Raw genomic sequence first — 27,802 nt, 5'->3', positions numbered from 1 at the left:
AACTGACATGGTGCTGTGTTTTTGCATTTCCACCTGCTTCAGGAATCTTTACAATGTCAGCCTTGGGTATATCAACTAAGTGACCATGGATACCAGGACTAGGTCATGGTGGTTTCTTTCCCAATATAATAAACGCTAGGGTGCTGCAGGATGGGCACCGTGATAAGTCGATAGTGCCAAGCCTTGTTTACAATTTGTCTACAATAAAGCTTTTTGAACTAAGAATCATTACCTTGTTTGGAAGTTCCATCGAACACCCTATTTTTCTTTTGCTCCTATGACTTTTCATAGTAGTGATCTTGTTTCTCCACCTTGTGTGCCCCCCCGTTTTTTTTAACCTAAGCGGTTTTCTCCATGTCGTTCCAGGATACATCATCACCTAATATAAAACACTGACAGTGGCAAAAAATTAAATTAATTTGTATAATTGCTTTGCTGTTGTGTACACCTTGTGCTTTCTCAGCTCTTGTCCTTTCACTCTCATTTTCTTTTCATCTCCAATACAAAGTTAGATTAGAAAACTAAAGGCGGGGGGGGGGGGGGGGGGGGAGAAATATCTGATTCCTGGAAGTCACTGAAAAATTAAACTTGAAAAAGATCCTGTTACTTCTAAATATTAATAACAAGAAGAGCAAAGCATAAAGTGAAGGGCCTTTGACTCCTTCTCCAGTCTCCCCCGAGTGAGTCACTGCGACACTTTCCCTCGCAACTTGATGATACATCTCCATCTATGATTCTTCAGGGAATAAATATTAAGAGAAAGCAGCAGGGTTCTCTCCTAATTGTTCTAAAGGAGGAGGAAAGCTAATACTTCAACTACTAATCACCCCTCTTGTGCCAGAATCCACAGGGCACGTGAAGCAACATTTAGTAACTGCTGCATTCCAGGAAAGGCTCTTGTGACCGTGCTGCGAACTCCTCCGTGCTCCCTTTCCATTCAGGGAGAAAGCTGGGCAGGATGCCAGACCTCGCTCTGCATACATATTATGATCGGCATTTCCCAGGAGCTTCTGGCTGAACTCTCTATCCAGAGGCCCAATGTCATATTACGCTGATCTGCTCCGAAGCTGCACCTCAGGAGGTGGGTCGCTGTCCCCCGCCATGCATTCATGCATATTTGGGACCAGTACTGAAATGGCATCTCAAGAAATTCAAGGCCCCTTACCACATCACAGCTATCATTTCTAAAGTTACAGTTCAGGTGATGGGTTCACTGTTCTTTGCCAGGCCTGAACAGTGTACCAGAATTAGATCCTGTGGCAACGTTGCAGAAATGCCAAGACTCCACTACCCACCCCACCGCAGAGACTGGACGATGGCGCCCGGGGCAAAGCCCTAGTCATTCTGCCTCAAGATGTACATTGAAACAAAGAAAATAAGACCATGCCAGGGCCATTTTCCGAAACCTGGTACAGTCAATGGTATTAAGTCACCTGGACTACTGCAATGCACTTTACGCAGACTGTAAAGAACAGATTATTAAGAAACTCCAAACCGTTCAAAATCTGTATGATTGTTCATAAAATTATTTACGGAGACGCCCCGTCCTACATGCTTGACCTTGTAGACCTCCCACCCAGAAATGCTAAAAGATCTGCCCGCACCTTTCTCAATCTTCACTTCCCCAGCTGCAGAGGATTAAAATACAAACTAACTCACGCGTCCAGCTTTTCATACATAAGCACACAGATGTGGAATGCACTTCCAAATCACTTGAAACAATTAACGAAATAACGAACTTTCGTAAATCGCTGAAAACCTATCTCTTCACCAAAGCCTACCACGAAAATCCATAACTAACCACAACATTTCACCACTCCGCCCTTACTATAACTGCCTTCTTTCCACAATTGCTTGATTAGATCGACTTGTTGGCCTTGTTACTCTTAATATATTTGTAACTCCAATTGTATTTCTGTACCCTGAAATGGTGATGCCATAACAGGTCTTTGTAAGCCACATTGAGCCTGTAAATAGGTGGGAAAATGTGGGATACAAGTGCAATAAATAAATAAATAAATAAAATTCATCAAATCATTCCTATCCTGCTGATAAAGACCATGATCTAGTCTGCCCATTCATACCATTTACTTATCTCTATTATCCCTTCTCATTTAGAAATCATCTGTGCTTATAACATGCTTTCTTGAATTCAGACACTGTCTTTGTTCCATACATCCACTACCCTTTCTGTGAAGGCGCATTTTGTAAGATTACTCCTGAGTCTGTCCCCTTTCATCTACATCCTATGCCCCCTTCTTGCAGAGCTCCCTTTCAACTGAAATAGTCCCGCCTCCTGTGTATTTAAGTCTGTATCGCATCTCTCTCTCCCTCTTTCCTTCCAAAGTATACATATTAAGATCTTTAAGTTTGTCCCTATAGACGTTATGAGGAAGACCACAGACCATTTTAGTAGGGTGCACCAGCTCCATCCCGCTTATAACTTTTTGAAGGTGCAATCTCCAGAATCATGCACAGTACTCTCAATGAGGTCTCACCAGAAACTTACACAGAGGCACTATCACCTTTGTTTTCCTGCTGGCCATTTTTGTCCCTATGCATTCAAGAATCCTTCTGGCTTTTGATGTTGTTTTTTTACACCTGTTTGGCCACCTTACTGTAATCAGATATGCTCACCCCCATGTCCCACTCTTCTTTCATGCACAAAAGTACTTGACCCCCTATATTGTACTACTCCCTTACATTTTTAGCACTAAATCTTAGCTGCCAAATTCTAAACCATTCTCCAACCTTGGGATGATAGTATCTGAGGATCTGAAAGTGACGACACAGTGTGACAAGGCAGTGGCCGTAGCTAGACGTTTGCTAGGCTGTATAGAGAGAGGTGTGACCAGCAGAAGGAGGTGTTGATGCCCCTGTACAAGTCGTTGGTGAGGCCCCACCTGGAGTATTGTGTTCAGTTTTGTAGGAATATCTTGCTAAGGATGTAAAAAGAATTGAAGTGGTGCAAAGAAAAGCTACAAAAATGGTATGGGATTTGCGTTACAAGACGTAGGAGGAGAGACTTGCTGACCTGAACATGTATACCCTGGAGGAAAGGAGAAACGGGTGATATGATACAGACATTCAAATATTTGAAAGGTATTAATCCGCAAACAAACCTTTTCCGGAGATGGGAAGGTGGTAGAACTAGAGGGCATGAAATGAGATCGAAGGGGGGGGGGGGGGAGACTCAAGAAAAATGTCAGGAAGTATTTTTTCACGGAGAGTGTGGTGGATACTTGGAATGCCCTCCCGCGGGAGGTGGTGGAGGTGTAAACGGTAACGGAATTCAAAAATGCGTGGGATAAACATAAAGGAATCCTGTTCAGAAGGAATGGATCCTCAGAAGCTTAGCGGAGATTGGGTGGCAGAGCTGGTGGTGGGAGGCGGGGCTAGTGCTGGGCGGACTTCTATGGTCTATGCCCTGATCACATATGAGTTTACCTTGTTGGGCAGACTGGACGGACCATACAGGTCTTTCTCTGCCGTCATTTACTATGTTACTATGTAACCTTTGCTAGATTCCTCTACATGTTATCCACCGCATTGCAAAGAGGCAAACCCTTAATTACTTTTCCTTATTTATACAGTGTATAAAACAACTTGTAAAAAGGATGTCAGGAATGAGATTATATAATGCTAATATCATCTCACGCCTTTATAAAACAAAGTAAAAATGAATTAACTTGCGCACTTCAGCAGAATACGTCTTACAAAGAGATGAAAAAACCTTTTAGGTTCTCTAAGATGGCATAGACCTGTATAGTTATAAATAATTAAGATAAATAAAATTCAGTTTATTTTTCTCACCTGACATTTAGGTAGCTGTCATAACATTCACACATTGTATCAGATGATTAAAGACATATAACCCTAGAAGCTTGTGCTGCCAGTATATGATGAACAACAGAGGAAGCCGCATCCATTAGTAACTCTGTTTTGGTATTTCATGTTTCAGCTAACATTTGTAACCTGATAATGCTTCTCCCATGTTTTACTGTCCTAAGCAGCGCCTGGGAATTCCAGCAAAGGTCAAGAATAGACTTAACTCCATCCCTTATCTTCTACAAACGCTGGTTTTCAAACCTGTCCTGGGGAACAACCAGCCAGGTAGGTTTTCAAGATACCCCTACTTTCCTCTGGAGGAAAGGAGGAACAGGGTTCAAATATTTGAAAGGTATTAATCCGCAAACGAATCTTTTCCGGAGATGGGAAGGCGGTAGAACGAGAGGACATGAAATGAGATTGAAGGGGGCAGACTAAGGAAAGATGTCAGGAAGTATTTTTTCACGGAGAGGGTGGTAGACCCTTGGAATGCCCTCCCGCGGGAGGTGGTGGAGATGAAAACGGTAACGGAATTCAAACATGCGTGGGATAGGCATAAAGGAATCCTGTGCAAAAGGAATGGATCCACAGAGGCTTAGCTGAAATTGGGAGGCGGGGGGAAGAGGGGTTGTTGGTTGAGAGGCTAGGATAGGGGAGGGCAGACTTATACGGGGTCTGTGCCAGAGCCGGTGATGGGAGGCGGGACTGGTGGTTGGGAGGCGGGAAATACTGCTGGACAGACTTATACGGTCTGTGCCCTGGAAAAGACAGGTACAAATCAAGGTAAGGTGTACACATATGAGTTTATCTTGGGCAGACTAGATGGACCATGCAGGTCTTTTTCTGCCGTCATCTACTATGTTACTATGAAATATGCAAGAGCGATATCTGCATATAGATGGCAATGTGATAAGCAGGTGCCTTGCTGTAGGTGCACGGATGCCATGTGGTCAGTCTATTCAATAGTAAAATCTGGAGGCCCAGATTCTGATGCAAAATACTAGTGTAATATTTAGGTGCCCATAGTTCTTTTATAGATCTTTCCATGATGCAGCGTTGAGCGAAACATGGATTCGTGTTGAAATGTCTCCGTTTCTGAATTTGCTCAGTTTTTCTACATATAGGAGCCAGACATCAAGAAGCTGACTGAATGTGTGGATTGGAAAAGATGAAATGTCTTCCGATAGTTTTGAATTGGTTCTTGTCTTTTATATATAAAATTATATATAAAATTGACAAACGAGTGATTGGGTATGTAGATTGGAAAAGGTAAGTAGAGAATTTTTTTCATGTGCACTGCAACTGTTGACACTGAAGAATAATGCCTGTAATAGAAGATCACTGAATACTAAAGGCTGAATATATTGACCTGATGAAGATTGTCAGCGTTTCTCTTTCACGATTTGACAAGGTCCATAGTAAAGATTACTGTAATTTAATTGGTATAGTACTATAACTGTGTTATTTTATAAAATACTAGTGTACAAGTTCTCACACCTGCTCAGAAGAAAGTGTAAATGCGTACATGTAATCTATGCATTTTATTCCACCAATACTACAGCCCCCAAAACACCCATATACAGATCATGCAAAAGTGCGGGCTCCTTTTTTACATTATAGGCCTTTATAAGAGACCTTTCTATGTGTAGCACACTTCATCCATAGGGGGTAATTTTATAAAACCTTTTTTTTTCCCTAACTTGGCATCCTATAGACAAAGTGCCTGCATGTGAGCCTATAAGGAGGAGCCTGGGAGGTTGCCGTCTTGCACTATAGAACAGAGGAGTAGATTATCCTAACCAGTGACCTTTCTCCTCAGCAACAAGGCCAGTGCTGGGCAGACTTCTATGGTCTGTGCCCTGATCATGGCTAAACAGATTTGGGTGGGCTGGAGTGGGGCTTTTCAGGGGCTTCAATGACAACTTCCAAAGTTTTAGAACAAGGACAGTGCTGGGCAGACATCTATGGTCTATGCCCTGAAAATGTCAAGGACAAATCAAGATCAGGTATACATACGAAGCATTACATCATACCTTATGTAATGAGTTTATCTTGTTGGGCAGACTGGATGGTCCATATAGGTCTTTATCTGCCGTCATCTACTATGTTACTATGATAAGGGAGCTCTAACAGCTGCAGATATCTTTCTTGCCAATGAGCCAATGTGGGGCAAAGACACGTGGTAATATTTATGTGTCATCACTCTCCTTTAACTATTGTTAAGAGCTAGATGGGTGAGAAAAAGGAAAGGCATTATGCACGGTAGAACCCTAAAGACAGCTAGATGGACATGAGTGAAGAAAACTACTTTTAAGGAAGAGCAAACAGGAAAAGGATCCTACACTCTTCCATCAGAACTTAAATAGTTTACTGTAAAGACGAGCAGTAGATTTCCTTCAGCACACTACTCCAGTGAGAGATTTTAGTTCGTACTGCTAACCGATTAGACCACAACATGGGAACCAACTCTTCGAAATAACTGGGGATGATAGCATAAGAATATCTCCCACAACATACCGATTGCCTTTGTGAAAGACTGGGGGTACTAAATCAACACAAATTACCTCTCCATGAACACACCAATGGGCTTTGCTCAACTTTGGGGCCGTTGAAGCACCCACAGAGCTCTCACCGATGGGTGACAATCAGAAGAGAAGAATGATAAATTTGAGTCGATTCTATAGATGAACATGCACCACCTTCCAGCCACTTCATCTAATGACTAACAGCAATATGTTTATCCTAAGGACACTGTTGCTATGGAATCCCAATGGTAAGCAATAAACTGCTTGCAGTTTTGCATATATACAGAGAATGAATTCTAAGCTTATCTGGATTATTTATAGTAAAAAAAAAATGGAATCAAGTAATTTATGCAAACATCGCTACGTGAGTGGGAAGTTCTTTAATATGATACGTAACATCAAAATGATGGCTGACAGATATCACCACTTCCGTATGCAATATTCAGATCCCCAAGAGTACAGTGGAAATGTGTATGCCCAGATTGTATATCTAAGAATGTGTATGATACTCTTTTCTACAAAACCATATAGCAGTAAACATATATATTTAATTAAGTAGGCTATATGTTCTATTGTTGTGGTAAGTGTTTGATTGGTTTCACAATGGAATGTCTTTCATTATGTAGACAAATAAGAGACAAGGTACTTTTCATTGTCACTTCTCTGGTACCTGGTCTACTGTTCAAGTGGAGGAGTGGCCTAGTGGTTAGAGTGCCGGTCTTGCAATCCAGAGGTGGCCGGTTCATATCCCACTGCTGCTCCTTGTGATCTTGGGCAAGTCACTTAATCCTCCACTGCCTCAGGTACAAACTTAGGATTGTGAGCCCTCCTGGGACAGAGAAATATTCAGTGTACCTGAATGTAACTCACCTTCAGCTACTACTGAAAAAGGTGTGAGCAAAATCTAAATAAATATTGAAGATTCTACATGGAATGTTGCTACTATTTGAGATTCTACATGGAATGTTGCTCTTCCACTAGCAACATTCCATATAGAAGCCTGCCCTTGCAGATCAACAACGCGTTTGCGCAGGCTTCTGTTTCTGTGAGTCTGACGTCCTGCACATACGTGCAGGACATCAGACTCACAGAAACAGAAGCCTGCGCAAACGTGTTGCTGATCTGCAAGGGCAGGCTTCTACATGGAATGTTGGCTTCTACATGGAATGTTGCTAGTGGAGGAGTAGCCCAGTGGTTAGTGCAGTGGAACATCGAACGTTGCTACTATTTGAGATTCTAAATGTAATGTTGCTGAGTGGAGGAGTGGCCTAGTGGTTAGAGCACCGGTCTGCTCTTGCAATCCAGAGGTGGCCGGTTCAAATCCCACTGCTGCTCCTTGTGATCTTGGGCAAGTCACTTAACCCTCCATTGCCTCAGGTACAAACTTAGGATTGTGAGCCCTCCTGGGACAGAGAAATATACCTGAATGTAACTCACCTTGAGCTACTACTGAAAAAGGTGTGAGCAAAATCTAAATAAATAATGCCTCCCTCCAGCTACTATACTTTACCGTGCTTCAGTATTAGGACGCTTCTGCGATCCTAGCTATAAATGTCTGTTGGCAGTGAATTCTCTGGCTACAGTTTCTATGCCTCCTTTCATGGGTGTGCAGGGGCCATGTTTTTTGCAATGATCTTAACACATGGTTACCAGTCTCACCCTGCCACTTCAGCTCTCTCAATCTCTACATCCAATGCTCAGGTGTAATGTTCCCAAGTGCCACTGTTCTGCTACTCTTAGCCTTGCCTATCCTTCTCTGCTGAGTTTCTTCATGTGTTTTACCTGTGGCATAGCCACGGGGGAGGGGGGCTCTTCTATAATTACACCACCCCTTTACCTTTGCACTCTAATTTTGGGGGTGCCCAGGGGAGGGTAATGCATTCTTCTCTCCACCTCACCCCCTCCTAGTGCATGCATGCACTAACTATAGTTGTGCTGGCAGGGATGCCGAGGCCCCACCAGCTAAATACAGTGCCTCCACTCCCCTCCTTTCTCAGCTACTTCCTTCCTGCAGACGTCAGCAATGTGCCTTCAGCTGCCAATGCTGGGACTTCTCACACATGCTCTGAGAATGTGTGAGAAGTCCCGGCACCGCCAACATCTGTAGGAAACAAGCAGCTGAGAAGGAGGGGAATGGAGGCACTGTGTTTATTTAACTTGTGGGGCCCCCGCATTCCTGCCAGCAAATGCATGGTTAGCATGGGGGTGGGGGTGGGGAGAAGAATATGTTGCCCCTCCCCCAGTCCAACCCCAGCAACTTCAAAATCGGAGGGCTGGCTACACCCCTGTTTTTTATGGCAAATATGTTTTTTTTAAATTAAAAAATTAACACAGTCACAGAACAGAATAGCCGTGGCTAAAAACTAAGTTTTTACCCCACCCACCCCATTCCCCTGTGACCAATTAGAACAAAATAATATACCAACAGCTTACAACAGACTTCTACAAATACAAACTTTACAGGGTCAAGGTGTTCAAAATACCCGAATGAACATGCAAGAATAAGGTATTAATACTTGATGACCAGATATGGAGGAACTTCTTTTTGTTTTTGTTACTCCTAGAGTCCAATGATAAGCGCTCCATACACGATAAAGCTGATTGAACCCCTGGGTAAGCCTTGGTGGCTCTGCACAACCAAATATTTGTTGAATATGTTAGCTGTGAAACCTAATCTCCAAAGCTGTATTAAACCACTTAACTACACAGCTGTTTCGGCTGAGGGGTAGACAAGGATTAGAGGAAAGAAATGCCCCAAAACACAGCTCAAAGGTGAAGATTAGCCAGACATGAGGAGAGGGAATGCCAAAGAATGTCTCATTTCTGTGAGGTTTCACCACAAAGGCAGAAATCAACAGACTATATGCTGGCCCTTCCTTATTACAAGAGGTTTAGCCAACACCTATGCTGTTCAAACCTACCTAGAAGAAACTAGGTGTGGAGTGGGCAAGAGTGGGGGAAGGGGGGAAATGGGACTTTATATACCGCCTTTCTGAGGTTTTTGCAACTACATTCCAAGTGGTTTACATATATTCAGGTACTTATTTTATTTTTTGTTATATTTGTACCCTGCGCTTTCCCACTCATGGCAGGCTCAATGCGGCTTACATATACAGGTACTTATTTGTACCTGGGGCAATGGAGGGTTAAGTGACTTGCCCAGGGTCACAAGGAGCTGCCTGTGCCTGAAGTGGGAATCCAACTCAGTTCCCCAGGACCAGAGTCCACCACCCTAACCACTGGGCCACTCCTCCACTATACCAGGGGCAATGGGGGATTAAATGACTTACCCAGAGTCACAAGGAGCTGCAGTGGGAATTGAACTCAGTTCCCCAGGATCAAAGTCCACTGCACTAACCACTAGGCTACTCCTCCACTCCACACCTTAAAGAATTAAAAGCTATAATATCAGAATTTTTACAGTTTTCAAATGCAGTGCCCAGGTGAACAGTTATTAGACAAAAAACAGTTAATAGACAAGTTGCAGAAACTCAACAGAAATGCCTTAAAAGCACAGCTGAAGGGTAAACAGAGCAGATAATGCAAATGGGTCAAGAGGTAGTGTCTGCTTTATGCTAATCCTGAAGACCAGTAACAAGCAACTACTACAGTACATAGTAACCACTAGTGCCACTGACTTATTTCTCAGGCAAGGTTCAGCAAGCATGCCCCACCATATTTCAACAAAATCCATCTACTTATAGAAAAGCAGTCAGAGACTGACATCAGCATACGTTTCTTTTTATGAAAGAATTCCCTGTAAAGGGTCAGTTTAACTTCTATTTTTACTCCCTGCCTGGCAACCCAGATGAATATGACCTCCGTGCTCACTCAGAATTTATTATTATTATTCTACTTGGGAATCATAACTATGGTTCAGCACCATGGACAGTGCCTGCTCAATAAAGCTTTTGTTTTAACTCATTTTCCAAAATAAAAGGTTTGTTTGTCCTATTTGTATGTATTAGATATATTTTAAGCTCTGTTGATTGTCTCTTGTGTGTCTGCATATAGCTTCGTGTATGTCTAGTAGCGCTAGAGAAACACATAGTAGTAATAATGGAAGTGAAGGTTACTAGAGGATTCACAAAGCAGGGAGCCTGTTTTGCACTCGCTATGACAGAAATGAACCTCACTCCTAAGTCAGGGTATATGGAATATGCTCTCAGTCTCTCAAATTTATTGCAACACTTGCCATATACTTACATCATGCCAATGAGAGTTCACTTCTAGACTTCATTAGATGTACATGTAAATAGCAACGTATCCAGATGTGCTTGAAAATGATGTGATTCCCGATATAATCAGAAATATTTGTTCTCTTTCTGCCACATCTTCATGGTCTCTGACTACATTTCTTGATATTTAAGGATCTTTTCCCTCTCTACTTGATTCACAGAACAATCACCTGAAACTGACACCTCTATAATCAGTGTCATTCTGGTGCTTTTCTTCTTTACCACATTGCTTGGTTTTCCTGCATTTTAACCAGCAGTGAAATCAGGCTGTAATGACAGAATAAAGCTAGCGGCTGAATCTTTCTTGGGCTGCAAGTATAGTAATTACTAGAAGATCTACTGGAAAAAAAATAAGCACTTATGCAGTTGGGTCTGGGGAAGGCTATACAGAAGGCTCGGGAAGCTCAATTAGGGGTAATAACTAAACTAGATTTGCAGGTTATTTAGATTATTACAGATCTGTATGGTTACAGATGAGAGAGGCAAATAACAAGGGATCTCTTCCTGTCATCTCTATGATGAAGTACAACGAGGCAGACAAAAACGATGCCCTAGATAAGAAATTTTGCAGGGTTTTGCACCCAGGGGCAGATAGCTGGGAAGTATCTTTGGCATTGCTGACAGACTAATTGGACAGACTGGACGGGGTATTTATTTAAAAATTTTAGAGATTACTCTATCTCACGATTCTAGGTGGTTTCCAAAAGAACACACAGAAAGACTTATTTTCGGCAAGTCACGATTTGAGAGCGCAACATCTCTTCGTGAAAAACTGGCTCCCTATTAGAGAACGAATCAACTTTAAGATCCACACATTAATCCACAAGATTATCCACGGTGAATCTCCAGGCTATATGCTCAATTTGATTGACCTTCCAACCAGAAACATGTCTGATACTTCACGAACTTACCTCAACCTACATTACTCCAATTGTAAAGGATTCAAGTATGGATCCAACTTCTCCATCTTAGGCAGCCAACTCTGGAATGCCCTACCCGGAAATCACTAAAAACTCATCTATTCAAACAAGCCTATCCAAATAATCCAAGCTAACTTTATGAACCCATCTACCCAACACACATCCAGGAGCAACGACAATCACCCAGATTACACCCCCCCCCCCACCATATTTCCCTATGCTTATCCCATGTCCCATTTCCCCTCTCCCTCCACTACCCCTTCTCCTGTGCTCACCTACCCCTTGCTATTACCTCCCTTCTCCCTTGCTCACCTCTACCTACCTATCTCTTTCATTATTCTGTTATACTTGACTTATTTTTCTCTATCAGTACTCTGTAATCTCTATTACTATGTAAGCCGCATTGAACCTGCTTGGAGTGGGAAAACACGGGGTGCAAATGTAATAAATAATAATAATAAAATCAATCTTAACATAAATTTAACATATTACCACAGATACAAAAATAATATGTACAAGCAGTATCATCTACTAGGGATATGCATATGTTATCATGCATTAGGTTCATTAAAGTTTTTAAAGTGTGTGCAAATCAATTTAACTTGTGTATGGCTGATTCCTACACATTAAACCCCGTTTACATAGCCATGCTAATGCTGACACAGCCCATTCACTTTGAATGGGTTGTGTCGGCATTGCTGCAAGGCTTTGTAAACAGAGTGGGGGGGGGGGGGGGAGGGGGTAACGTTTTAAAGTGGATTATATATATTTTATTAAAATGAATGTGTGAAACAAAAAAAATGGGAATTGGAGTAAAAAAAAGCCCAAAATGAACAAAAAATGAAAATAAAATTTTTGCAATGCATGTCCTTATCTACAGTATTAACTATATTAGAACTGAGAGGGGAGATATGATAGAGGTCTATAAGATAATGAGTGGAATGGAAAGGGTCGATGTGGAGCATCCGTTTACGCTTTCCAAAAATACTAGGGCAAGGGGGCATGCGCTGACGCTGCAGTGTAGTAAATTTAGAATGAATCGGAGGAACTTTTTCTTCACTCAATGCGTAGTTAGACTCTGGAATTCATTGTCGGAAAAAGTGGTTAAGGCGGTTGACTTAGCAGAATTTAAAAAAGGGTTGGACGGCTTCCTGGAGGAAAAAGCCATAAAATGTTATTGAATGGATATGGGAAAAATCCACTATTTCTGGGATGAGCGGGACAAATATTTTGTTCTTTTGGCCACTGTCAGAGTCAGGGTGTTGGGCTCGATGGACCCTTGGGCTGTCCTGGCATGGCGATGCTTATGTACTTATGAGAGCCATCCAGAGATCTGTAGGTCTTGATCTGGGGAGCGGAATAACAAAAGTGCTGTGGGTCATGGCCGAGATGTATTGGTAGAACCCAGTATAGTATAATGTCATGGAATAAAGATATTCTCCTATTAATGGGCAGTGTGCAAAGGATGAGATTGACTGGCTTATAGTCAATCTCTGCAGATCCCTCATTTAAATTTCCACAGAGCAGGACTATGACGAAGATGAGAATGTTTTTGCAATCCTGTGATAAGAAAGCTGCAGAAAACTTTTAATTATTAGTGTCCTAGTTGACAGGGGTCTTTTACTCTGGTATCCTCAGGTGCAGCAAGCCCCTAGACTCTGTGTGTCTGTAGCTGTAGTACACTCACTTTTCCAGATGACAGCAGAGAGATGAAAAGTTTACAAATCAGCAAGCTGTTTGCCTCAAGGTAGGTCTGTTACACACAGACAGTCCTGCTGTGTAGAAAATGTTTCTGCCACAGATGCAGTCAGAAGAATGAACTGGAGGGGGGTGGGCATGGAAACAAAAACTCACTAAAAACAAGTGTAACTGCAGGAAAATGTCCCATTGTATCAGGTGGATGCATATCAGATCCTATTGGTCAGTCCTGGTGGGTTAACTTGCCTCTTTGGGCTAACTGGTCATTTTCAGCAGCAATTAACCAGTTAGTGGCACAGAAAACGTCCGGTTAGTGTCTCTCTCAAAACTGGCTATTCTGGGGGCATTCCAGGGGCGTAGTCAGCACTTAGCCAGTTAAGTACCAAAATCCAGCACTTAACCGGCCAAGGTAACAGCATACATAGTACTGCATAATAGAGAGTCCTATTTTTACTAAGTGGCCCATAGCCAGTTAAATGCTGAATACTGCACCTAACCGTCAATGCTTTAGCTGGCTCAGCAAATCCAGATATTCATTGCCAAAGCTCGGATATGGCTAGGTACTGAATTTCCAGGCATAAAGCCAGCGGCAGTCATGAAAACGTTGAGTATTGCCACCTGAATGTCGACCCCTAAGTGTACTATTTCTACGGCCTTTGCTAGCTATAGACAAGAGAGGATGTCTGCTTCTATGAATACTTTGGTACTTTCCCTATCAGCTCTCTAAATCTCATGGTTTCAAGTAATACTCTCTTCCTTTCTACTCCCCCAGAACACAGCATGTCAGGAAATACTTCTCCTTGCATACTCCATCTTCAGGGTCTTAGATACTACTGCCTTTCAAATGCCTAGGTTCAGATAATATTCTAACAGTTCAGCTACTCTACAAATTTTCAAGGCATCAGGTAACTCTCCTCCATCATATCTCCAAATCTCTTGGCATCAGATCATACATCCCCAGGCTTCCAACCTCAGAGAAGGTGGCATAATGCTTCCCAAGGTGTCAGGATTACTTCCATCATTCCTCTAAAACAGGTGTTGTCAGATACACCCCCCACCCTTTTGCTCTTTCAAAACACCTTTGGGCTGATGTACTACCTACCTCCTCTTCACTTTCCAACTTCAGCTGGCTGGGTAATACTATTCCCACCTCCTCCTAACCCCTTTCTGTTTTCTACACATCAAGGTGTCAGGTAGTATTAGCTGTGCCACTCTTCTAAATGTCCAACTCTTCCAATTTCAGGGGGTTGGATAATGCTGTCCCCAGCCCCTTCAAGGTCAGCATCTTTGGCAATAACTCCCAAGTTCAGCATCTTTAGTAACAGCTCCCAATCTCCAGTAATTTTTCTCAATACTACCAAACACGGAGGTGGAGGGCAGGAACACTCACTCGTCCCCTCCAAGCTTGGGGTGGTGGGTAATTGTGATCCTCACGTCTCCAGTCTTAAGAGGATATGGTAATTCTACTCCTGCTCCTCCAGTCTCATGGGGTTGGAGTAATGCTATTACCATCTCCAAATTTCAGGATTTCAAACAAATTACCTCCCTTCACTAACTTAGAATTCAAGTAGCCCCCCTTACCTCTCCATCTAGTGTCACTGGCAACCTTCTCCCTTTTCCACCTTCAGAATCTCAAAGTACATTTTGCACAGAATTACTTTGAGGTTCTATATATGTTTCTGTTCAATGACTTCAGTATGTCTGTTTATTTTTCTTATGAAAATTCTCCATTTACCCTTTTAAGGATAAATGAAAGTAGATTCGACTGCTGTGGTACAGACAATGCTTAGTTGGGGGCAGCCAAAAATGCAGTTCCCCCATGTTTTTTTCAGCTTCCAGAGCCAAAACGCTAGGAATATTCTGCTCCAGTCCCAGCCTGCAGGGAAGATGAGGGAAGGGGTTGAGCCTGGAGCATAATGGGTTACAGCTACCCTGCTCCCTAATCCAGTCCCTCTGTTGCTACCCTCTTCCCTCATGTGCTCTAGGGACCAGGAAGGGTGAGGATGATCCTAAAGAAGAGAGGATTTATATATCAACATACCTCAAGAATCTGCCCTTGCTATTTTGGAAGACACTTTAAATGCATGAATGCCTCCAGCCCAGATTTTCACTTCATGTTTGATGTCTTTCGCCACCTTGGTATTGTGTGATAAATTATTATCTTTTTGGTGGTCAATTTATTTCTTCAGATACAGAACAGTGATGGCTCCCCTAGGGTGGACAATTTGAGGAAAAAGTTTTATATTCATCCTCTTGGTACCACTTTGTGATTTGGTGGTATTGGTTCACAGATGATGTCTATTTTATTTGGAAATCTGATTATAGTCATATGCTTGTATTTGTTCAGTAGCTTAACATGCTAGGCCAACATTTGAGTTTCCTCTGACTACTGATTGACATCATGTGTCTTTTTTTTTTGATGTTTTGGTAAAGAAAAATCAAGGAAGATTGCACACTACCTTTAGTCGACTATCAATAGAGAGAAAATGTTTTGCAATATGACAGCTGTCATCTCAGCTATTTGTTCTTTGGAAGATTTTAGGAAATAAGTTTTATTGATAATAAAAGATCAGCAATTGCATAATAGAACAATGGTATGAGAACGTAATATACAAAACGCAATGACCTGAGGAAAAAAAAGCAACAATGATCAGGCTGGAGAAGACAATAGTCTACGTCAAACTTGTACAAAAGCAAATAGAGAAAGAGAATTCAATGATGGAATGTGTTAATATTAGCAAAGATGTCCAACAATAAGGACCATTTGTCACAAAACCAGATTACGCTTCTCCGCCATCCTTCTTTCAAATTGTAGAATATTGCAAACATAATTCCACCAGTGAAACAGGGAGAAGGTAAAGATGGATTTCCAGTGAAAAAGAACAGTCTTAAATGCTAACGTTAGTAGTATATCAAATAGAGTCTGATGAATCTCTGAAAGGGAAACAGTTAAAACCGATGATTGAAATACTGTAATATGAAATGCACGAGGAATATTAATACGAAATATCTGTTGTATCAAAGTCCATGTTTCCATCCAAAAAGGTTGTATAAGACATATGCTGAAGAGTTTCAACCTGGGCATGACACCTTCAGCACAAAGTTGATGATGACGACCTTGTTGCAGCTTTACCTTTTATAGGTGTCCATATTGCTTTATGGATATCAAAATATAAAGATAGCAAGATAGAAGCTGATCCTAAAGATCTGTTACTTCTCTTCCAGAGATACTTCCATTTGACTGGTGTTAGAAAATAATTCAATTCTTTTTCCCATATAGATTGAATAGTTAAGGCCGTTTTATAATAAGACAAAAGATGCTTATATATTTTGAAAGCAGCATGAGCAATTATATTGATCGCAGATCAAGTCAATTGTAATTCTGAAGTAAGCGTGTTAACTAGATTACTTAGTAAAGAATTATAATGCTTTTTGATGATGCATGTACGTTGCAAGTATTTGATAAATTGTCAGACAAATTATATATGAATTTCAGTTTTGAAAAAGTATTAAATGTTTTAGAACAACTTAAGTTCAATAAATCCTTTAATGTCCATATGCCCGCTGTCACCCAATCAGGCCAAAATATTGATGATTTTCCAATTATAAGAGTAGGATTTCTCCCAGGACCATGTACAGTTTCATGTATTGATGATGATAATGTGGAGGCCAACAATCCAATTGTTTTTAGTGTACCAGATATAACTGGTTCATCTATGAAAAAGTGACGTTAGTAGATCCAATAAAGAATAACAACTTGAAAGGTTGAGCCATCATTTTTCCTACAGAGAGCCAATATGGAGCATCATCTGAATTAGTGTCTTGCATCCACCAGCTATTGGCTCCAAGAATTGCTGCTTAAGCATATGAGGCAAAGTCAGGGAAATCCACACCATCTAATTTTCTAGGTCTCTTGAGTTTAGACATCCGTAAGTAAGATGACAATATCTTGTCTATCACTTTATAAAAAGATAGGAAATGGTAAAGGCAGCATTTGAACTACATATACTATTTGGGAAGCTATAACCATTTTGATTGACTCTAGTCTGCCCCACCATGTTAAGCTTACTTTGGATGATTTTAAAAGACAAGCTAAGATTCTCGTCTAGAGGTTATGTGAAATAGAATATCTTCCTTGTATTTGTTCGGTTTACCTACATAATATTTTTGCCAATTGAACCCTCTGATTGGAAGACTATGAGCAAGAAAATTGGACATTCCAATTTGGCTCTTCAAATTGCTTCCATTTTGAACAAACAATAGCATATTTTGGCTTCTCATGCAATATTTTTTTTTTGTTACATTTGTACCCTGCACTTTCCCACTCATGGCAGGCTCAATGCGGCTTACATGGGGCAATGGAGGGTTAAGTGACTTGCCCAGAGTCACAAGGAGCTGCCTGTGCCTGAAGTGGGAATCAAACTCAGTTCCTCAGGACCAAAGTCCACCACCCTAACCACTAGGCCACTCCTCCACTGTTGCTACTATTTGAGATTCTACATGGAATGTTGCTATTCCACTAGCAACATTCCATGTAGAAGTCGGCCCTTGCAGATCACCAATGTGGCCGCGCAGGCTTCTGCTTCTGTGAGACTGACGTCCTGCACGTACGTGCAGGACACCAGACTCACAGAAACAGAAGCCTGCGCAGCCTTCTACATGGAATGTTGCTAGTGGAATAGCAACATTCCATGTAGAATCTCCAATAGTATCTATTTTATTTTTGTTACATTTGTACCCTGCGCTTTCCCACTCATGGCAGGCTCAATGCGGCTTACATGGGGCAATGGAGGGTTAAGTGACTTGCCCAGAGTCACAAGGAGCTGCCTGTGCCTGAAGTGGGAATCCAACTCAGTTCCCCAGGACCAAAGTCCACCACCCTAACCACTAGGCCACTCCTCCACTCCTCATCTGGACCATGTACAGCGTTTACCAGGGGAAGAAATATCTGTGACTAGTTGGTTCACTTTTACTTATCCACATCGCCAGTTAGTCATGAAATGGACATTCAGTTTGTATTAATTGGAATTTTTGTAAGGCCACTATGGTACACAGTAAGTGGACCAAACCTGACACTGGAAGACAGTACAAACTTCAATATGAAACCACTTATGATACATCAGTTGTGGTATACGATACAATGTTTTCTTGTGGCAAGGTTTCTTTTCTTTTTTAATTAAAGATCTGCTCAAGAATCCAATGGATAACAATGGTACATTTTACAATAAACCCCCATCCCCAAACCCCCACACCACTATCCCTACCCAATACCAAGTAATCCAGTCTAGAAATCTAAGTTTACAGAATGAGTGCAATTACTTTTCAACAATTTAGCATCCAAACAGAACAATCCAAAATAGTTTCCAAATGTGTTGAAACCGTCTCCAACAACCAGGGTGATCCCATTCTGCTTTATGGCACCCCAAAATCATGAAAGCAAATACTGTTGGATTCTATTTGGTGGATTTGCTTTTAACCACTGAAGAAGATCGACAAGGTGGGCTAGCAAAAACAAATAATGCAACAAAGTACTCTGTGTTTTGTTGGGCTGAAAAGAAAGACCACCATAATCATCAAATAAATAAATAAATAAATAAATCTGAGGTTACAAAGTCAAACGAAATTTAAATATAGACTACACCTTTGATTGAAGAACAGTTCAAAATTGTACAATAAGTCTGCAAGACCAGAACATGTGTCCAAAAGTGGCCTCTGATTCCAAACATTTAGGATATTGACTATGGCGTGCAATACCCATCCGAAAGGCTCACTTAGGAGAGATATACGCCTAAGTAAAAATGTATATTGCTGTTCATGATGTAGCATAGAGGTAAGCCCGACTAGAGGTTTGCAAATCAATTTTTGCAGGACCTCTGCTCGAATCTCACAGCCCAAACCTGCAGTCTAAGTAGCCGCCCCCTTATGAAAGTCCAATGAAGGCAAATCTGCTCTCAAAATTTTATAATAAAAGGACACTCTAGCAGTAGTAGCTCTATTTAACAAAAACGTTTCTGCCAAAGGCTCCATTAGTTCTTCCGCAAGTGTCGCAGCAGGGATTGATAAAAGATAGTGTTGCAGCTGCATCGAAGCAAATCTTGCTGTTGGTAAGACTTGACATGTTTGCCGTTGCCGTGGAAAGGAAAGGATTTTACCATCATCATCCACACAGCGTTTAAGCATAATTATCCCCAAAATAGACTATGGACTTCTCCAGGAACTTGTCTTAACCTTTTTTAAAACCAGATACATTAACTGCTGTTACCACATCCTCTGGCAACGAGTTCCAGAGCTTAACAATTCTTTGACTGAAAAAATATTTCCTCCTATTTATATTAAAAGTATTTCCATGAAATTTCATTGAGTGTCTCCTGGTTCTTGTACTTCTTGAATGAGTGAAAAATCAATTCACCTCCACCTGCTCCACACCACTCAGGATTTGTAGACCTCAATCATCTTTTTTCCAAGCTGAACATCCCTAACCTCTTTAGCCTTTCCTCATATGGGAGACGTTCCATCCCCTCTATCATTTTGGTCGCTCTTCTTTGAACCTTTTCTAATTCTGCTATATCTTTTTTGAGATACGGCGACAAGAATTGAACAAAATACTCAGGGTGAGGTCACACCATACAGTAGGCATATTATTATTTTTGGTCTTATTTTACATCCGTCAAGTACTAGCATCCTGTTTGTTTTCTGCGCCACCGCCGCACACTGGGTCTTTATTTCTTTATAGTTTACTGCAGGAAATCACAGACTAGATGGTTTGACATAAGATTATTTAATGCTGTAAGTTCCATGAGTAGACACTACATATTTTCAAAGCACTTAGCCTTCCAAAGTTCCATAGGTTTCTATGGAACTTTGGAAGGCTAAGTGCTTTGAAAATATGCCTCATTTTAGATGTTGCTCTGCATTGCTTTTCAGTTTTCCTCTTTGGCAGTCTGAAGAGCAGTTTTTAAGTACAACAGGTTACTGGAAGAACATAAGAGAGCTGAGTACTTTAAGGGAAGCAAGTGCATGCTGTCTGATGCAACACAAGTGTCTGGAGCCTCTCATCCTCTACTGTCACAGTCTCAGTTCAGAGACAGAAACAAAAGTCTGTTTTGGGTTAAATAAAAATTGAGCTTCCATCTATGCATTTCTTCCCTAGAAAAAAATCTTCAGTTACAAGTGGAGGACACTGCTTACAAAGGGACATTAATTGCTCCAGTGACTTGCCTTTTAAAGCATTTTTCAACCGTATCGTTTACACCCAACTATTGTTTTAGGATCTACATTGTTTTTGTGGAAAAAAAAAATTCTTAAGGATTAATACGGGGGGGGGGGGGGGGGGGGGGGTAGGTTGTTTCCGGGAACGAGTGCTGTCCCAGAAGTTGGAGTGTAGGCCAACAAGCTACATGTGGTTCTAGACGTTTTCTGGCTGGGTATGCATAATTCTATAATCAGGACAGGAACACAATGCAAACTTCCCCCTTATGGCTTATGAAGGCCAGGATAATCCACGCACGATATCTGCACAGAGTAATGGTCCAGAAGTCTAAATTGCATTTTGTTATTACAATAATAGAATCAATCTAAACAATAATAATAGAATCAATCAATCCAACTCCAGGCTCCGCTCATTCTGCCTCGCCTCACCCTATGCTTGGAATCAACTTCCTGAGCCCTTACGCCAAGCCCCCTCCCTACCCATCTTCAAATCCTTGCTCAAAGCCCACCTCTTCAATGTTGCTTTCGGCACCTAACCTTTATACCTTTCAGGAAATGTAGACTGCCCCTATTTTGACTGACTGTACATTTGTCCTTTAGATTGTAAGCTCCTTTGAGCAGGGACTGTCCTTCTATGTTAAATTGTACAGCGCTGCGTAACCCTAGTAGCGCTTTAGAAATGTCAAGTAGTAGTAGTAGTAATCTAGCTCAGATCACAAAAAAATATATGGATTAATTATCCATATTTTCAGCAAGCTCTGAATAAGTCTTAAAGCTTAAAATGCTGGGAAAACTTAATATGGACAATTATCTCTATGCAATTTTACAGATAGAGATGATATTCAGCCTTCGGTCTGAACACAGAAGACGAGAACTTCTGACCCTGCCTTCAGCCCATGACACTTAAATCATATATCTTTTGGTAATGTAACTACTTGAATGGCCAAACATTGTTAAGTGCCTGGGACATTTTTAAAAATGTACTTATGCACCCAGACCCAATACAGACTGCATAACTGCTTTCGAATACCCCCCTATTATCGACAGTCCAACAAAACAGGCTGCTGACATTAGTTCACTCCCTTTAGAACAGTGTCTCATATAACTAAAGCTACCATCGCTTACGATTGTTGGATATATGTTGGGAGTCTAACTCAGGCAATAGAAGGTTAATATGAAGATGATTAGAAACCACTTAGTCCAGCACTGTCCACACATACAAAAAAAGGAAAACGGACTCAAGCAATGCCTGAAAGAGTCCCACAGAATGTGTACAGAAGAGGTACAAAGAATGCAAAAAGCAGTTACATGGTTTAAAGTAATTTATTGTTTCCTATTATTTTACCATACAGAAATACAATTCTATGTAAGAACCACTGCTTTTGACTCGTAGCCACTACTCAATTTGCCCTCCCCTTGTTCCTCCTCACCCAGTACTTCCCTTGTCCTTAATTGTTTTGTCTGTCTGTCTTATTTTTTAGATTGTAAGCTCTTTTGAGCAGGGACTGTCTCTCTCTATGTTGGATGTTCAGTGCTGCGTGCGTCTGGTAGCGCTATACAAATGTTAATAATAAGAACCATCTCTGCCGTGTTCTGGAGATTTTTTTTTGGCCTGCTCATTTGGGATTCCAGCTCAATCGGAACCAGTATATTTGTGACTATCTGAGCCTTTCCCTCTATTTTTATAACTTTTCCTAACCCAGTTGTTGCTTAACAGTCCTTGTTTTATTTAGGCCAGAGAGCAAGGTTCCTTCTAGGATCTCACTGTGCATGCAACCAAAGAGCAGTCAATAGGCGTCATCATTGAGTGACAGTGGAAATACGATCCTACCACTTTTAGTGCTGTGGGTGTGGCCTCCAATGCAGAAGTAGAGACTGGGTTAGGAATCGAGGTCTTCTGAATCTCAGAATTATTTGGTGCTGACCGTAGAGATGCAGAAAGAAAACAGAGATGCAAAGGAATCTGAACATTCTCAATGTCATTTTACAACCCAAATAATATGCGTCTAAATGGATGCATGGAACACAAACAGTTACAGCAACAACAAAGCTCACATTCCCAATCAAACAATTCTTCAAAAAGCGATGCACAGATGAAATCAGTGTGTATGGGCTGCAGAAGAGACAAAATGATGCAGGTGCTTTGGCATCAGACAAAAACAAAGTACAGGTTTATAATTTTTTTCTTGCTTCGTTTGTGAACTTGGAAGGAATTCAAATGTTTCTGTGTAACATTAGACTGACCTTGCCCATCTAATTAAAGAAAATCTGACCAATTGCTGCTAGTCGCAACAGAAACAGTGATTACTGATGCATAATAATGCTGCAAACAGTGAATTAGGTAGCAAGACATCATAAGTTCAATGAATGCAATCTTGAGCTAACTGAGACCCTGTTTCTTTGTCATCTTCCCTGGTACTGATCCAAAGGATGGTACTGTCAGTGAACAAACTGGCTTCGCAAAACCAAACATTGCCCCTCCCGGTAGCCCGGTGTCAGTGTTGTGTGAAACACGTGGCTTCTGATCCCTAGGTCATCTGGGAATACTACAGAGATGATGCTCTCACACATAGGGAAAGGAATTCTCAGCCATCGTTGAATGATGACACCTACTGGCCAGCTACAGGGTGTCCTAGATTCCAGAGAGAGCTGGAGGTTTACTAAGCAAGGAAATAGAAGCGAATGAAGGCTCATGGCACCATGGCCCAACAGAAGCGGGCTCAAAATGAGCCCAAAGGAGCAGAAGGTTCAAAAGAATTGTGTTTTCCTATAACTAAGACAGTGTTTCTCACATCTGTCTTGGCAAGTCCACAGGCAGTCAGGTCTTCCAGACACCCACAATAAACACGAATGAGATAGATTTGCACATACTGGGCATTCAACGTACGTGATTTTAGACATGTTCATTGTGGATATCCTGAAACTACTACTAGTTATGAGGGTTGCGGGATAGTTTTGGGAAGATCTCACAGTGGGATCTGTAATTATTTCAGTTTCTCAAGGCTCATGCAGTTTTGAAGGTGGCAAGAAAGAAGTTCCCACCCATCAACACCTTGTGTAAAGAAATGACCTCAGAGGGCAATACTTACGTTGCCATAATCTATGTAGAAAACATGAACCTTGGCAGGGGATTCCATCTTCTCCACTCGAGCTCTGTACCTGTTGGGAGAACAGAAAGATCAGGCTGTATAAAGACCTTCTGCCTGCTCTGGACATTCCTTGCATATCCTGCTCTCAGAAATCCTTGGAACCAGTCGTGTTTGTTCGGCAAAAAATGAACAACCCTAGTCTTGAACATTTCCACAAAACAGAACTTCATTAGCCTATTATACTGTACAGGTTTGTACGGGAAAAAAAGTTGGCTCCCTTTTCAATCATTTCTGGATTTTTGGCTGATTTTTGGAAATATTATTGATGTTAGAAAGTAATATAAAGTTTGATTAATGCATGTAAATAAACCTTATACACATTCATTTGAAAGTTTTATGTTCATAAAGTTAAGTTTGTATTCATTCAGTGCATAAAAATTTCCAACACATAACTGTAAGCTTTTCTAGTGCATCAGCGCCTTTCCAGTAGTTCATGACCTTACTGAACATCAATGCTATTTCAGTACCTTTTCAGTGCTATTGGTGTGGGGTTTGCCACTTGGGTAAATACATACATAAGATCAGATAAACATTAGCCTTTTCTAATCTGACCAATTTCACTTGCGGAAATGCTAAGAAAAGCAGACTCTCTAGGTACGTGAACATTATTTTGATGGGAGATTTGGGGAGTTAAAAGTTTGGGGTTGAAGGGAACTTGTAAGTTTACTGATAAAATTTGTTTTAATTTCATTTTAAAAAGCCAAAATTAATTATTCACTTGTTTAAAGCGCCAATTTGTTTGGTCTTACTTTACAAATTAAAAGGAAGGCATTAGATTGATTAGAGCAGGGGTAGGCAACCATGGTCCTTGAGGGCCACAAACCAGTTTCAAGATTTCCACAAGGAATATATACGAGATCTATTTGCAGTACATGCAAATCAATCTCACGCATATTCATTATGGAAATCTTGAAACCCCGACTGGATTGTGGCCCTGGAGGACTGTGGTTGCCCATCCCTAGGTTGGAAGGTCTAAAATTCTTTTATCTTAGTTTAGTCTTGTTTCGCCCCCAACTCCCACCCACCCCCAGAACACCTCTTAATTATTCCAGTTAAGAGGACAAGAGGGCAATTTGTTATTAAAGGGTATTTTTGTTTTTATCAGCAAGTGCTTCACCCTAAATAAATGAGTGAGAAACATACACTAAATGAAAACATAAAATATACCAAATAATCTTAAGGCCCTTTCCTTTAGTCTAGATATCCCTATTTACTTAGCAACTTTAAATAACTAAACAACTCACCAATACTATGATGCTGACAGCAGTCCAGCAGCTAGAAGGTCTTTTGCACGGAGAGCCACAGGTATGATTATTACTCAGTTGGTAAGAGATTGTTTATTTATTTATTTTATTACATTTGTTTCCCACATTATCCCACCTCTTTGCAGGCTCAATGTGGCTTACAATTCATAGTGGATACTGGAAATAGTGAAGAATATACAATTGGTTTACAGAAAGTTTTGGTTACATGATGGTGAAATACATGAAATTGTCGAGCAAAAGACATTAAGGAACATAAAGAACGTTTCGGGATATTTTGAAGAATGTACAGTTACACGTGTTGATCTTTGTGATATATTTTGTCGAAGAGATACGTTTTCAGTAGTTTGCAGAAATTGGTCATTTCATAGACCGTTTTCAGGTTGCGTGGCAGCGCCTTCCAGAGCTGTGTGCTTGGATAGGAAAAGGTTGATGCATGCATTCATTTGTATTTCAAGCCTTTACACTTGGGAGGATGAAGATTGAGGAATGTGTGAGAGGATTGTTTTGCGTTTCTGGGTGGTAGTTCTATTAGGTCTGACATGTAAGCTGGGGCGTCACCATGGATGATTTTATGGACCAAGGTACAGAGTTTGAACGTGATACGTTCTTTGAGTGGGAGCCAGTGTAGTTTTTCGTGTAGGGGTTTTGCGCTTTTGTATTTTGGTTTGCCGAATATAAGTCTGGCTGCCGTGTTCTGGGCTGTCTGGAGGTTTTTGAGTATTTGCTCTTTGCAGCCGGCGTAGAGTGAGTTACAATAGTCCAGATGACTAAGTACCAATGATTGTACCAGGTGCTCTCAGTGCAAAGAACTGGCTCTCGGAGATGTCTGATCTCTGAAGGCTACAGTAGAAGACTTGAAGGAGCTGAGGCAAACAAACAAGTATATAGAGGACACCTAGAGAGACACAGTAGGGAAATCTCACTCCTGTGCTGCCTTGGAGAAGTCACCTGAAAGGAGACCTTCATCTTGGTGAGGCAGAAAGCAATCTTGTAGCCAGGGCATGCCCTCTAGGGGATACAATATCCTCTTATACCAAGGATGCATCTCCAGGGGCTTCTGACCAAGAGGGAGGGGTTAGGATGGCTGTTTTAACTGCAGACTCAATGATTAGGCATGAAAATAGGTTTGCTTAGTCACTTGCCTGTCTGATACAAATATGGCAGAACTCACACATCACCTAGATAAGATTTTACAGTGCTGGGGAGTTGCTGGATGTCATGGTACATGTGGGTACCAATGACAAAGGATAGTGTGAGAGGAAGGATCTAGAAGATAAATCTAGGTTCTCAAGTACATAATTGAAATCCAGAATCTCCAAGGTAACTGTCTCAGTAATGCTCCCCATTCCATGTGTACATCCCAAGAGGCAGGCAGAGCTCTGAGATCTCAATGCTTGGATGAATTGATGAAACAGGGAAGTAAAGTATCTTCGAAGAATAATATTTAAAAAAAGGGGAAATTGTGATGCAGAGGTTGCAATAAAGGCAAAAGAAAGCTAGATGCCTTTAAGAGAAGAGCAGACAGATTAAAAATTCCAAATGAGCCCCATCAACTACTAAGTAGGGTATAGAAAATAAAAAAACAAACAATACATATTTTAAAATGTCTGTATACAAATCGTAGAAGTCCAAAGCTTAAGTTAGAAGAGTTAGAAGTACATAACACTAAATAAAGACAGATATAATAGGGATCTCAGAGACCTGGTAGGAGGATAATCAATGGGACACAATGATACCAGGGTACAAACTATATTGCAATGACAAAGTGGATCAAACTTTAGGAGGATTGGATTGGCACCATATGTTAAACAGGACATTGAGTCAAATAGAACATTTGCAGGAAACATATTGCTACGTGGAATCTTTATGGTTAGAAACTCCATGTGTTAAGGGAACAAGAACAGAGGTAGGGGTATACTACCATCTGCTCAGCCAGGATGAACAGACGATGCAACGTTAACAGAAATTAGGCAAGCAAACAAATGGCAACATTATAATAATTGGTGATTTGAATTACCCCAGTATTGGCTGGATAAATGTCACATCAGGAAATGCTAGGGAGGTGAACTTTCTAGATTTAATAAATGACTGCTTCATGGAGCAGCTGGTTCACAAATTGACAAAAAAAAACATAAGAATTGCCCTACTGAGTCAGATCAAAGGTTCATCTAGCCCGGTATTTTGTTTCTAACAGTGGCCACTTCAGGTCAGAAGTACCTGGCAGAATCCTACGAAAGAAGCAAGATTCCATCCTATGACCCCTAGGGATAATCAGTGGCTTTCCCTATGTTTACTTTAATGTTTTATGGACTTTTCCTCCAGGAATTTGTCCAAACCTCTTTTAAACACAGCTACATTAACTACCTTTACCACATACTCCGACAACAAGTTCCAGACCTTAAACTATGCATTGAATGAGGAATATTTTTTCCTTTTTTTTTTAAGTTACCATGTAACTTCATGGAGTGTTCCCTAGTCTTTGTACTTTTCAAAAAAAATAATCAATTCAAGATTATCTGTTCCACTCTACTCTGGATTTTTTAAACATCTATCATACCAAATATCTCAAATGTCTCTCTTCCAAACAAAAGAGCCCCAACTTCTGTAGCCTTTCCTCATATTTCCTTCAGAATTGTGGCTGATCTTTTCTATAATCTCTTCTAATTCCACTATACCTTTTTTGAGATGTGGCAACCAGAATCGCAAACAATACTCAAGGTGCGGCCTCATCATGGAGGGATACAGAAGCAGTACGATATTCTTTGCTTTGTTCTATTCCATTTCTAGTAATTCCTGTTTGCTTTGTTGGCCTGCTGCCACACACACAGCAGAAGATATCAATGTGTTGTCGACAGAGGCGTAGCCAGAAAATAGATTCTGAGTGGGCCTAGGCAAGAAGTGGGTGGGCACCAAGTGTTCTCCCCCCACCACCACCAAAAAATATCTCAGCTGGCAGGAAAACGCTTCTTT

The 27,802-nt window shown here is 41.1% G+C and overlaps 1 protein-coding gene and 1 long non-coding RNA gene across 2 annotated transcripts in view; one reads left to right on the top strand and one right to left on the bottom strand.

The window, feature by feature from the left end:
• Window positions 1–27,802, bottom strand: part of SND1 (staphylococcal nuclease and tudor domain containing 1) — a 1,412,868-nt gene that overhangs the window by 89,205 nt on the left and 1,295,861 nt on the right. The window contains exon 20 of the mRNA XM_030217129.1: window positions 23,508–23,577. Coding sequence (XP_030072989.1) covers window positions 23,508–23,577 — 70 coding nt within the window. The remainder of the gene's footprint in view (window positions 1–23,507; window positions 23,578–27,802) is intronic.
• On the top strand, window positions 2,217–27,067 carry LOC115479279. The gene is made up of 3 exons (XR_003943641.1): window positions 2,217–2,300; window positions 9,498–9,503; window positions 27,057–27,067. It is a non-coding gene; the product is annotated as an uncharacterized LOC115479279 (long non-coding RNA).

The sequence above is a fragment of the Microcaecilia unicolor genome, chromosome 10 (genome assembly GCF_901765095.1).
Source record: "Microcaecilia unicolor chromosome 10, aMicUni1.1, whole genome shotgun sequence".
In the NCBI taxonomy this organism is placed as follows: Eukaryota; Metazoa; Chordata; class Amphibia; order Gymnophiona; family Siphonopidae; genus Microcaecilia; species Microcaecilia unicolor.
The sequence above is the reverse complement of the archived record's forward strand: the minus strand, read 5'-3'. Positions and strand labels throughout refer to the sequence as shown.